The sequence below is a fragment of the Suillus paluster genome (assembly GCF_016628075.1).
Source record: "Suillus paluster strain FC165 chromosome Unknown EDB91scaffold_23, whole genome shotgun sequence".
NCBI lineage: Eukaryota > Fungi > Basidiomycota > Agaricomycetes > Boletales > Suillaceae > Suillus > Suillus paluster.
Window position 1 is genome coordinate 334857 of NW_024537583.1, and position 12051 is coordinate 346907.

Below are 12051 nucleotides of genomic sequence, written 5' to 3' on the forward strand. Positions count from 1 at the left end.
TGACTAAAAGAAGATGGGCCAGTGACAGGCCGTTCTTCTCATCCATCTTCTCAACCTCAACGCTAGCGCTAACCTGCTGCCCCTCATCAACGTTTCAACATCCACGCATTCCCTCGCACTCCAATTAGCAGTAGGAGACGTAGTCCCACCCACCCTCTGCTCAGTACTGCTCGTTCAAGTTTCTCGTTCGTAGTGACACAGGAAACCTGGGAAATTTCGGAAACTTACCGCTAAGACTCATCTTTCTCTTAAGTTGCTAGATATTATGTGTCGATGTTCCTCTCCTTCTATATCCAGATCCAGATCCAGGCTCAGGCGTGCCCGTACGCGGAGGCGTAGCCACTGCCGCATCGAACGTAACGCATGCGTCTTGTACGGCAAAACTCATCTCGACAGTTGAGATATATGCACATCAGTGATACAGCAACTCGTTGCTCGCGATCTCTAAGCTCTTTAGGTGAAACGCGACCGACTAGAGTCATATCCCTGACAGTGCTGTCCTTGACACCCCTAAGTGTGCCTCTTCGTTCTTGTTTATCTGAGTCGTAATCTCGCGCGCATTTTCGATCATTGACTTGAGTCACATCCCTCAGATACAATATCGGATAGCATATATGGTCAAATCACGATGCGTGACCAGGGTGCGAGGCGTCAAGCGGTTCTATTTGACATGCTTAAAGATGCTGAGAGCCGCATATGAAAGGTCGACTCTACATCTGCGTGACATTTTCAGCATATGCATAAAGGTGTTTTGTGCTCGGTCCATTTCACCCCCTATCCATGCAGTCTCGTATCATACGAAACCTCCCACGAATTCAATAAACGCGGGCGACGCAATCGACCAGCACCCGGTATCATGCCTCCCGAGGACTACTTGAGATCGCACCCTCTGCCGAACCAGCCTCGGAGTTCTATTCTTGCGGGCCGCTACACTGCAATGCGTTCCGGTGAGGCCTCCCGCGTCTGTCATCGTGTTGGCTGTGTTGCAGCATCAAGGCGGTCAGTATTCCCCGGTGGTTAGCATCCCGGCAGTCATCACCCCCATTTTTCCACCACCCCCACGGGGCGGAGGAGGTCTGTCATACTCAAAGCTTCCTGTTTATCTTTCTCGCACGCATCTATTGCACTGTATCGACCTGCGCGCTTTCGTGTTTCTTCTTTCTCTCTAGCCATACGCACAGCGCGACCCATTCTCGCAGATGCTAGTAGGAAGGTCATTTAAGTGGCATGTTTAGACTGTTCACTGCAGTCATTTTCGATGTCGCAGACGTAATGCCCAATTAATAGTGTTTCGAATGCTTGAACCTCCACACCCCACCTCGATATCATGAAGGAATGTCATTTATATAAATCAAATTCAACACGCGTGCTCGTCCCACCGCGCCCGGAGAATAGTACCAGGATTTGATGCGGCTGTCATTTCGTGCGTACGCCGGCCATGGAAGTCCGGTAGATGTATGCGTATCTTTCTCTATAAGAAAGGTGAGCGCCGGACTTTACATCATCGTACTAAATACAAATAGGTTCCCGAGTCTGTGGGTGTCAGGTATCGACGAGGACAGAGTCTACAAGCAGATCTGAGCACGACTATCGAAAAAGGGGGGTCGGGTAGTTACCTTTACTAGTCTCTTGTTTGATCATATCAGCCAATTGTTTTGCGACTTCTTGAGATATACCGCAACGCTTCGTGAGGCGAGAGACAATATCTTTTCTCCTTATGCGCAAATTCCCCGGGATTGCAAGTAGCACCTTCAGCTTACGCATCAACGACACGAAAAGGTTGACCCCTCCTATCCATGCTGGCTTCTGCTCGTCGGAAATATGCTTCTTCACAAGGTTGCGGATCGTGACGCGTGATTCTTCATAGAGGAATTGGTGTTTGCCATCTGGTTTGACGGCGGCGGTAATGCACGCGTGACCAGCCACCTTGATCTGATTTCGTTCGAAGGCGCCCTGGTTTCTCTCCCACCAGTCCTCCATCCTGTGCTCTTCTCTTTCGCAATTCGTGACCGCCAGAACAATAGGAACCTTCTTCTCGCAGAGGAATTCGTAGAAGAGCCGGTAATTGCTCTGGGCTGTGGCGGTGGGTCTACCGGCACGAACAGCAGAACAGAAGCAGATCAATGCCGCCTTCCGCGTCCAATTTCTTAATCAGTTCATAGGCGTTGTCAACAGACTCGAGGTACCCTCTGATCCCTATTTGAGGTTCCTCGAGTCCAACGGTATCGAACACCTTATAGGACCCGCCAGCCGAAGCCAATGGTGTACTCTTGCCAGTGCAACGTGCAGCGTTGCATGTCAGGAGATGTGACCGCCACCTTCTTTCCCGCCATGAGATTGACGAGCTGAACTCTTGCCTGCCCCCGTCTCCCCGAAGATTACGATATTTTTAGGTTTGTGCCTACTTAACAAGTCAACTGACATTAGCAAAGAACAGCACAAATGATATCTGAAGACACCGTACCTTGCGCGACACTCCTCGATAAGTTTGCAGACGGCGTGGTATGACTGATCGTGGCGCTGCCTGAGTCTATCTGTTACATTCTCGGAGTCGTTGATGGTCAGCGCGGTGATACATGCGTGGCCAGCAAAGGATCATCCCGAGGTGTGAGATGCGTTGCTCGTTATTCTTCCACCATTCTTCCATTTCTGGTTCTGAGTTTTCCAAACCTGTAACGACAAGGACGATCGGAACTCTTTCCTTAACTTTGGAGTAGCATAATTTATAGTTGCGGCAGAGCGCCCTTGATCCCTTTCGTGCCCTGTACACAGTACATGAGGAGATGAATTTCATCTTGCTCCATATGTTTTCGAAGAAGCTTCTTCAAACCTCTCCGAGCTGCCTCGTCGGGGACTGCGCCCTCAGAGCCCTCATCAAGACCTACAATCTAGTTCAATAACCCTATCAAGATCGACGACCTTGCACTGACCTGGTGTATCGAAAAGCTTTACCTTCAAGATCTGGTTCTGAATGACAACGTTGTGCTCGTACACTTTGGTTTCAATTGTACATCCCACAGAGTCGCAGGATGTCGGTGCCGTTTCTGACCTAGTGATCAAATTGACTAAGGAGCTTTTGCCAGCTCCCGCTTCTCCAAAAATGACAACGTTGCATGTGTCCGCATAATGCGAAGCTTCTTCAACATAGTCAGAGCCAGTAGTACCCTGAGTTGAGGTGTCAAAACTTTATGCGGAGGAAGAGCTAGACATGGCTTACCGTAGACGATCCTAACCACATTATTGCAAACTTTGAAAGATGGCTCAACTCGAGAGAAAAAGCGAATGTGCGCCTTGACTTGCGTGCTCAGTAGTATCGTATTTTCGTGTGTCCACCAATTCGTTGTTAGAACAACGTCGGTGTGTTCAGGCGCCAGATTTGAAGATCCGTAGGACACATGGATTTAGCATGTTCCACGCATGTCTGTAGTGTCTTCATTGTGTCAAGCTCCAACAGCTTCAGCCACTTCTAGATTTGAGGTTTGAAAGACGGAGCCCGACGCATGAATTCTGCATGTTGCATACATGTGCGTGGTGTACACACCTTGCAGCAACCGTCCATGGCCTGGGATGTTCCAACATTCCATAAGGATAATATCATGATGTAACGGTGTTATGTAGCGTTTGGCTGGGTGACACCTAACAGTGCGGTTCTCATAGTAAGTCTCGTAACCCCAGCCGTTGGCAAAGCCCGCTATTTCTTACCCTTTTTTCGGACTATAAGAACGAAGACAGTCTGATTTCTTTGAAAAAGTGCTGCTCGTAACATTTTTTTGGCCAGAAAAAACACTCAACTTCAAAATCGACATATCGTCAACTCAAGACTACCGCTGGTAGGAGAGAGCTCATTTGATTCTAGAAATTGCACCCAGCTGCCTCTCGCGCTCGAGTACAGTCTGGACGTAACGAAGCGGCGACCAGTTAGACTCGCCATATTTAAAGCTCTGCCAGTGTCGTCGATCGGAATCAATAAAGGATGTGCCAGCCTAATCGGGGACAGATCATTGTATGCAGTCCGGAGACATCCGTGCCACCGGTGACATCCGTGCCACCGGTGACATCCGTGCCACCGGTGACAGAAGTTATGTAGTGGATAACTTGCCGTAGGCTCGAAAAATGTGGTATACGATGGCGGCCAGTAAGCTTCAGCGCTGATTAAACTGTATTTAGACATCCCGCTCAACAATTGCATACCATCTAGACTACGGAGTACTGTAACTTATGGAAAACACCGCCTCGACCGTGCTCTTCCTAGCCGGTTCGGCGGTTCGGAACATCGTACCGGAGAAAACTTCATTCCATGACGCGCAGCAGATCGAATCCACAGGGATGGACACACCACTTTCTATCATCTTACCGATTTGAAGGAGGACTCCGATAACGTTCAGATAACCATATGGCATGCTATAATCCCAGTCCTTCATCTCCGTTTATTCAGCAAACTCCCAATCTAAGTGACCAAATTCAGGACCCATGTCATCCCCACCTACGGCCTTGCTCGCCCACCCACCCTAACTACACTTGATGGCGCACCACCGAGACCATACGGCGACCCAGACATACCCCCAAACTGTCGTCCACACAGCCCCTGACTCTCATGCGCGCCGGTCAAATCCTACTTCGTGACTCAGCCTCAGCGGCTTATTACACATACGAGGCCCCTCTATCGATGGTATAAGTAGCTGGCAACTGACGAGTCTGGATTTTTCCGTCGTTGCTCACTTGCCCTCGCAAAGCACCGTCTGCTCATGCATTTTTAAGCCTAAAGGCTAAAAACAACACGGGAAATCTTCGCCCATCCTGCAACTCAGTACAGTGAGTAACCCAGCAATGTTTCCCTCGCTATCTTCCCCAATTGACGTTGCTTTCCATTCCTTATGCCAGCGAAGAACATTCTCGGGCAGCCGGGAGATGCAGCTGCTGAATGCTAAACACAACCTAGTAGGCTAACTGTTGTCCCATACTTGTGCCAACGCCCTCCATGCACTAGAATTTAGAAATGCTAGGATAGGTGCACAGTAGGAGTGTGCCCGTGATCCCATACGTACAATTATTTACACTGCTGATATACCTACCGACTCACCAATATATGTCGATTATTACCATAAACTTTATCTCAACGAGCCCGAATGCTTGTTGTTAATCTCACCCCTTGGCTCGAGCGCTAACGCTCGAGCCACTCTTCTTGTTGAAAAATTGTGCAACGTAAATAAGTACAAAGCAGCAACCGACGGGAAACTCGGAATATGAGAGAAAACGAGAACTTGAATCTCAGACATGCAGAATTTGTGCGTGGAGAGTGCTATAAGGTGTTACTTTGGGTGGGAGGGTGGGAAATTAATGGGGAAGTGATGTAGACGGGAAGTGACTGGAAGTAGGTGTAGTTGGGTAGATAAGTAAAAAGGCAAAGTTTTGAGTGTAAATGATGGGAAACACGCACATAAAAACGGAGCAAGTTCTGAATAAAAATTAAGGGATGGACGCGAACGGATCACGTCCATCGCGTGCGGACCGACCATCAAAGATAAGACTGTGAAGAAGAGTAGGATTTTTTCGGATATATATCCGAAAGGACTCTGAGGACCAGCGGCCGATGGCTTGAATATGGGACGCTGGAACTCCACTGGCTGCAAGTGAAGTAGCTCCCCCGGCTCTCATCGAATGCCCCGCGATAGTTGTAGGGAAGAATTGACGCAACTTCCGAATGAACCAACTGCGAGTCAGTACCGAACCATCCGCTCGAAGCCATAGAGTTGAATGAAAGGGAAATGATGAGTCGCGCGATTTTAAGTACTCCTTGAAGACCTGATGAGGGTCCGGCAAGGAATCAGTGTGACGAACAACGACAGTCGCTCCCTCAAACTGTGTATCTGTTTTGTAGGACGGGAGAACGAAGGAGTGATGATGGTCTTCTAATACAACCAAGGTGCGCTGCGTCAATTTTCTCCTATTCTGCAATTTTTTGTCGTCGGGCCAGACTAATTCCCCAAGACGAAGGAGCGCATAGAAGCCATCAAATAGTTGAGCGAGGAACAACTTGTCATCATGAGAGAAGGGATGAGGTAGGTTGCTGTGAACTTGCTGCAAGTTTGCGCACGTGAGTGGGAGTTTTTGTTTAACTGGAACCCCATATCGTCGTTTTGCTCCCTTCAGAGTTCGCGAAATCAGATGCGAGTGATGAATTGAGCGAATGGCTGGATAGAACTCCTCGAGTTGACTACAAATTCCCAACAAATAGTTATTGACCGAGCGTGGGCTGATATGAGCCGACATGTAAGAGACAAAGTAGGAGAGAGTGTTGGGTGTAGGTTCAACTGAGAATTGATGTAGGTCACAGTTCGAGGGTCATTCCGAGATTGATCGAACACTCATGATTGAGTCGTTTGAGAGACCAGGCTTCCCTAACAGGTTGCCTGGCATTGCGCGAAAGTGACATCATTTTTTCCCTCCCCCCAGCGCATTCCAAGGGGGTTCAAAAGGGAAGATTCGAAGGTGAGAATTACACTTCAGGGCCTCCCGGAACCTGCTACGCGAAAGATGATCTGCATTGACGTTATGCTCTCCTGAAATGTGAAACACGTGAAAGTCAATTGAGGCTGCGATAACAACATCAATTGAGACAATGAGGAGCGAATTGAATCCCGGTGAAGCCTTCAATGAATTGAACATTGCGATGGAATCCAGGCTGTCAGTAAAGACAGCCAATCTTCCTCCTGAAGGTAGGCGAGAGGCGGCGTCTTGAATAGCCGAACAGATACAGAGAACTTCAAAGAAGTATATGTCACGAACAGGAGCTTGTGATGGGAGTGAGGACTGGAAGCCGAGGTTCAAAGATGGATACCAGAATCCCATTCCAGTTCCTGAGGCATCACAATATACTTTGAGCGCTTGATCCGTGATGCGCGAAAAGTCCCATGAGATAGACTTGAGGAGGTGTTATGATCAACGTTCACCGATTGGCAAAGGTATCACACAACCACTAGGACTCGTCAAAGGATAAGAAGATAGATGTTATTGAGAGTGAACGTCTGAGTCTACACTGGGTAGGAACGAAGAGGTTAAGTCTAAGGAGTACTACTGACTACGACCTAAACTATATACTACTATTGGGGCGGAGATATCTGAGTATGAAAGGTAGTGATATATCTATATAAGATCATAACATTGCGCCTAGGGTATAGGGCATCTTATCAACCAATCAACTACAAGGGGAAAGGGTATTGGAGATTAAGCAGGGTTCTCAGGGTTCTGCTTCTATTCAGGGTAAGCGGAGATGAAGAAGGGTGAGAGAGTTCTGTGACAAGAAGTCTCGAGCGGTGATTAAGGATCTCGATAAGAGATAGGATCTGGAGATGTATCGGGTGCGATCGGATCTAAGGGTTTCTCCAGGGTCTTCGGTAATGAGCATGCTTCTCTATGAGTGGCGCTTCTGTGATAGGGATTCAGGGGTTCAGCTGTGACTGTGCAACAGGTTCTTATGTAAGGGGTTCGGTGAATGACAGAGGTAACTCTTAACGTGTCATGTGTGGGAAGTGAAAGGTCTGCGGTGTGAAGGGATGATGACTCTTCGAGAGATGGCTTGTAACGGACTCTTGGTTGTGGTTCGATCATAGAGGCGTGTAGATGTGTATGATGTAGCCGGTTGCCTAATCGTAGGACTTCTAAGGATATGATGTCGGGTGTCTAGGGTTACGGATATAGATGGATGATGTCGATATAGTATAGATGTGATGTGAAGATAGTGATCGTTAATCGGTTATCCATCTTTATCTTTATCAGGGATCTTATCTAATCTAATCTTATCGGATAGGTGACTTAGGTTTGATAATCAAAATTTAGATGCAGTTGGTAACATTCATGACAGGAGGTAGACTCCATCCGATTGTTGGAGATGATCCGCTACCCAAAGTACCTCTCTAACCACGTCTCGGTTTAACCAAATGAGCCCCTGTGAGTTAACCTTTCCTTTCATTTTTTTGTAAAGGGCCGAAAACCCTGGACGCAGCAATGGACAGATGTTGAGGGCCCAGTTAAGCGACCCTGCAATCTGCTCGCATTCCCGCAAGGTGCGTCGACTTTTGTGATGGGCAAATTCCTGTAATTCCAAAATGAGGCGAGTTTTTGATTCGTCCCGCAAAGTTATCCGCATTTGATTTGGATCCACGTCAAAACCAATGACTGGAAGGGGCGATCCGTAAATTTGTTTCCGCTCATCGTGGGGAATTCCGAGCTCATCCCATAGCGTGAGCAATCTGACCATGTCGTGAGGGAGCATCTTTTGATATTTGTGATAGAACGCGAAATCTTCAGCTTCTGCATACGAGAAGGAGTCATCAACGTAAATGTAAGCGAGAATGAACTGCACGAAAACCGTGAGCCAAATGACTAAGGACATGAAGGCGTGAAATATGCGCTGGGACACTCTCCCGCCAAAGATGTTTGCTCGATCGACCCGTCTTTGTCCATTGAACGATACAATTTGCTTTATTTGCCATAATGGATGCATGGGCATATGACGATATGCCTCTGATACATCGGCCTTCCAAATCATGAGAGGATGATCAGGGTTAGTGGTCCGATAACAACAGAGAGCGTTTCCGAGGTCTTGAACATTGTCGAGAGTAACACCAGCAATGTCTTCCTTCGCGATCATTGAGTTAAGCGAGTATTCACCCGCGCTGTGGTTCGTAACTAGGCGAAACTTTCCTCCCTCCTTCAGTACAGCGTGAATGGGCATTGAATACATCCCCGGCAAAAGATCGTGACTGAAATCGCGCGAATATCTCCCAACTGCCTCCTCCTTCAAGATCTGATCACAAAGGAAGCAGAACTCTGCCTCCGTCTTCGGCTCTGGTGTGGGAACATCCAGAGTCGTTGGGTAAGTCCCATAATGAGTATCCGCCCAGGGCCAGAAGCCCTCTCATAAACCCATACAAACCGACTGATAAAAAGGGACATTGGGATGACCCGAAGAGATAAGTAAAGATTCAAAGATATCGATATGGATCGGAGTTGACATTTGAAACAAATCAGAATGAGTAGCGATTGTATGCAACGCTTGTTCATTTTGAAACTCCTTTTGAGGAGGACGAGGAAGGGGTTGCGCAGTTTCAGTCCAGACTGCAGTATGACTGAAAACAGGTGAGTTCTCTCCCCACACCATCCTCCGCCTAAAGTGCTGCCCCTTAGCGATCCGCTCATTGAGTTCCCTTTGCCAAAGGACACTCCGCTCGCCTGTGCGCTCCTTTGCAATTTCCTCTATCGCAGACGTGGTAGTAGAGGCAGTCTCTCACCTCCTTTTCGCACTGACCCCTGTTCCATTTATGACACGGTTCTCCAAACCTGGAACCTCCAGTGGGCCGTTTAGCCCCACCTTGAGATCTACCACCTCGTTCGGATGCGCCTGACCCTGACTTAGAGAGCTGGTTGATGGCAACCATTCCAAAGGACGAGAGGTGACTAGCTCTGAGTCCTTCGAAACGTCCGAAACTGTCGAACCACAAATACTTCTGCTGTTCGATGAGGAGCCGAATGGCTCGATCAAAGTCGAGAACTCATTCATGGGCTGAGTAATGTATCGTCCCGAAGATGTCAGACATAAATTTGCGAAATTCTCTGAGTTCTCTCTCTCTCCAGGGCATGATGAATACAAGGGCTTCATTCCAGAGATCGGTAGCAATGCTCCAATCTCCAAAGGTTTTGACCCTTTGAGTAGCTGTAGGTTGGGATAGAGTGAGTTCGAACCCACTTCCGAGCACTTGGGTTTGTTTTGAATCAATGGCGGTTGAGTAATGGCCCGAGAAGACTTTGTCAAGATCAAGGGCTTGTCCTTCGAGAAGAAGGAGCCATTGGAAGGATGGTAAGCTCAGACACCCGGGAGTAGTTGTGATTTTGGTACGAAAGAACTTAGGGTCCTCCGACCATTCCTCATAACACTCAAGGGTAAGTTTGAGGCTTTCATCAGGTGTACAGTGTCGGAACTTGTCAGGATTGAGCCACGGGAAGAAGTTGGTCTGATCGCTGGAGATCTTTCTTCTTTTCCTCCGCTGCACGAACTCCTCTCCAGACTCGATGTCTGAGTTTTCGTCAATCTCAGTCTCTTTTGATCCGACAAATCCTCGTCGAATTCGTCATTGAGAGCTCGACCCCTTTTCAGAGATTTCATCGTCATGTTCCGAACATGTCTGTCCATGTTGTCGGTCATTCTCCCCGATTTCATCATCCTTCCGGGCGTCGTCGAGGAGTTCAAGATAGTGATTGAATCCGGATTTAAAGGTGGCGCTATCTTCATTCTCGGTCGCGATTGCGAGCTCCCGATGAATGCGGAGTATTGCTTCACCTTTTAATATTCTATGTTTTCGGTAGTTGACAACGGATTTGATACATTGTTCGACAACTTCTGAATTAAAGGATTCAGATCTGTCGGAATGGTGGTCACTTCCTGGTGAGGAATGACGGGTTTGTGATGATGCTTCAGCATTATCAGTCATTGATGAGAAATTGAATTTCGATGATAAAAATTTGGTAGCCGAAAAGTTAAGCACTGACACGACGACGAGCAGATGAGAAGAGACGCTAACTAGAGATTGATACCAGCGACGTACCTGACACGACGACGAGCAGATGAGAAGGGGGGCTGCCTCCTAATTGCTCAGTCATGTCAGGTAGAGGTCGAGATCGTTGAGATCGCTCGGCATGATCGACAAGCCGAGAGCGCCCAGAGCGCGTGCCACAAAGGCAAAGGGAACTGGCCCTAAGGTAAGCCCGCACGTGAAAGCTTAGTCGTAAGTATCAACCAATTAGACTTGTGTAAAAAAGATTAAACTCGACTCAACGAGCCCGAATGCTTGTTGTTAATCTCACCCCTTGGCTCGAGCGCTAACGCTCGAGCCACTCTTCTTGTCCTTCGGTGCCGTCCATGAAGTTCTCGTATAGTGAGGCCTAGGTACTTACCTGCTGTGAGTTGGAGTCAGTTGTCCACGTTTATCCAGCTTACCGTATGCCTGGCAACTTTTGCCATTCTAAGTACTAGCAAGACCATTGCAGACGTGTCAGGGCGTTCAACGTTCAGAAGCGGTAAACAGGGCTATGAACTCGGCCTTTCATCTCAGTTCATGCTCCAAACCAAGACTGAGCAAACTCTCTGAGATCAAATCCAAAAAATCCCGCCATCGCTTGCACCAAATTATGGCCCATATCATTCTCACCAACTCCATTAGTAGATTTCCTTATTCCCCCGCCCGCCCTGATCATGTTCTCGACCAATTCAGGTACGCACCACCCAAACCATGCTGCAGCCCAGACATACCCCAAGGCTCTTGTCCAGACACTACCCTTGACTCCCAGGTGTCTTGCGATCCTGATGAACGTGTCTTCAAGAGTAACAATGACTGCGTGCGAGAGAAAGAATGGCATTGAGAAAAACGTCTGTGGTGTAGTGGAGGTGGAAGATCCGGATAGCACGATATCCCCTCCCGTGTGTACGATTCCCGAGAAGAAGAACGCAGCATAGAGCTGTGCATACGATGATCCTGATGTACCAGACTTGAACTGGGGGGTAAGCAGTACAGTACATAGTCGAAGTTGTCACGTCACGTGAGCGTTGAGCACTCCCACAAGTGCCGTTTCTGGATCTTGAGCGCTTGAGCTTTCGCAATTCGACGACGACGATATACGACCATCTAATGGGGTCGTGATGAACCTCAGCGGCTCAGTGCAGACCAAAATGACGCCCAGTAAACAGCGCCTATGATGGGAGGAGTTATGATGTCATCGATAATCGAGGGCTCAGTCTAGGGTTATATTCAAGCTTACGACAAGACTACAAAACTGCGTCATAGGTACTTCAGTCATATTTTATGCATTCAAGCTATTCCAAGATCTCCATTGCTCGAGCGGCAGTAAAATTTGTTCAGAAGCGAACACGTTGATCGACTCAGCAACAAATTACTAGTAACTCGCGCCATAAACCATACTGCACCGATGCGAGAGCAGAAACACAACTCACCACACTATGCGTCGTCGCAAAAGAACAAGAGCTACCACGCTGGTCAG

At 48.1% G+C, this 12051-nt stretch overlaps 2 protein-coding genes across 2 annotated transcripts; both read right to left on the reverse strand.

Moving 5' to 3' along the window:
- Nucleotides 1-1542: 1542 nt before the first annotated feature.
- Nucleotides 1543-1980, reverse strand: EDB91DRAFT_1248058 (uncharacterized protein; the record flags this gene model as incomplete). Its single annotated transcript, XM_041322885.1, has 2 exons — nucleotides 1543-1565; nucleotides 1617-1980. The coding sequence occupies 2 exons, from the start codon at nucleotides 1978-1980 to the stop codon at nucleotides 1543-1545; spliced, it is 387 nt and encodes a 128-aa protein (XP_041177635.1).
- Nucleotides 1981-2723: 743 nt separating this feature from the next.
- EDB91DRAFT_1248059 (uncharacterized protein) lies at nucleotides 2724-3238 on the reverse strand (the record flags this gene model as incomplete). The annotated part of the gene is made up of 3 exons (XM_041322886.1): nucleotides 2724-2881; nucleotides 2931-3165; nucleotides 3218-3238. The coding sequence occupies 3 exons, from the start codon at nucleotides 3236-3238 to the stop codon at nucleotides 2724-2726; spliced, it is 414 nt and encodes a 137-aa protein (XP_041177636.1).
- Nucleotides 3239-12051: the final 8813 nt, after the last annotated feature.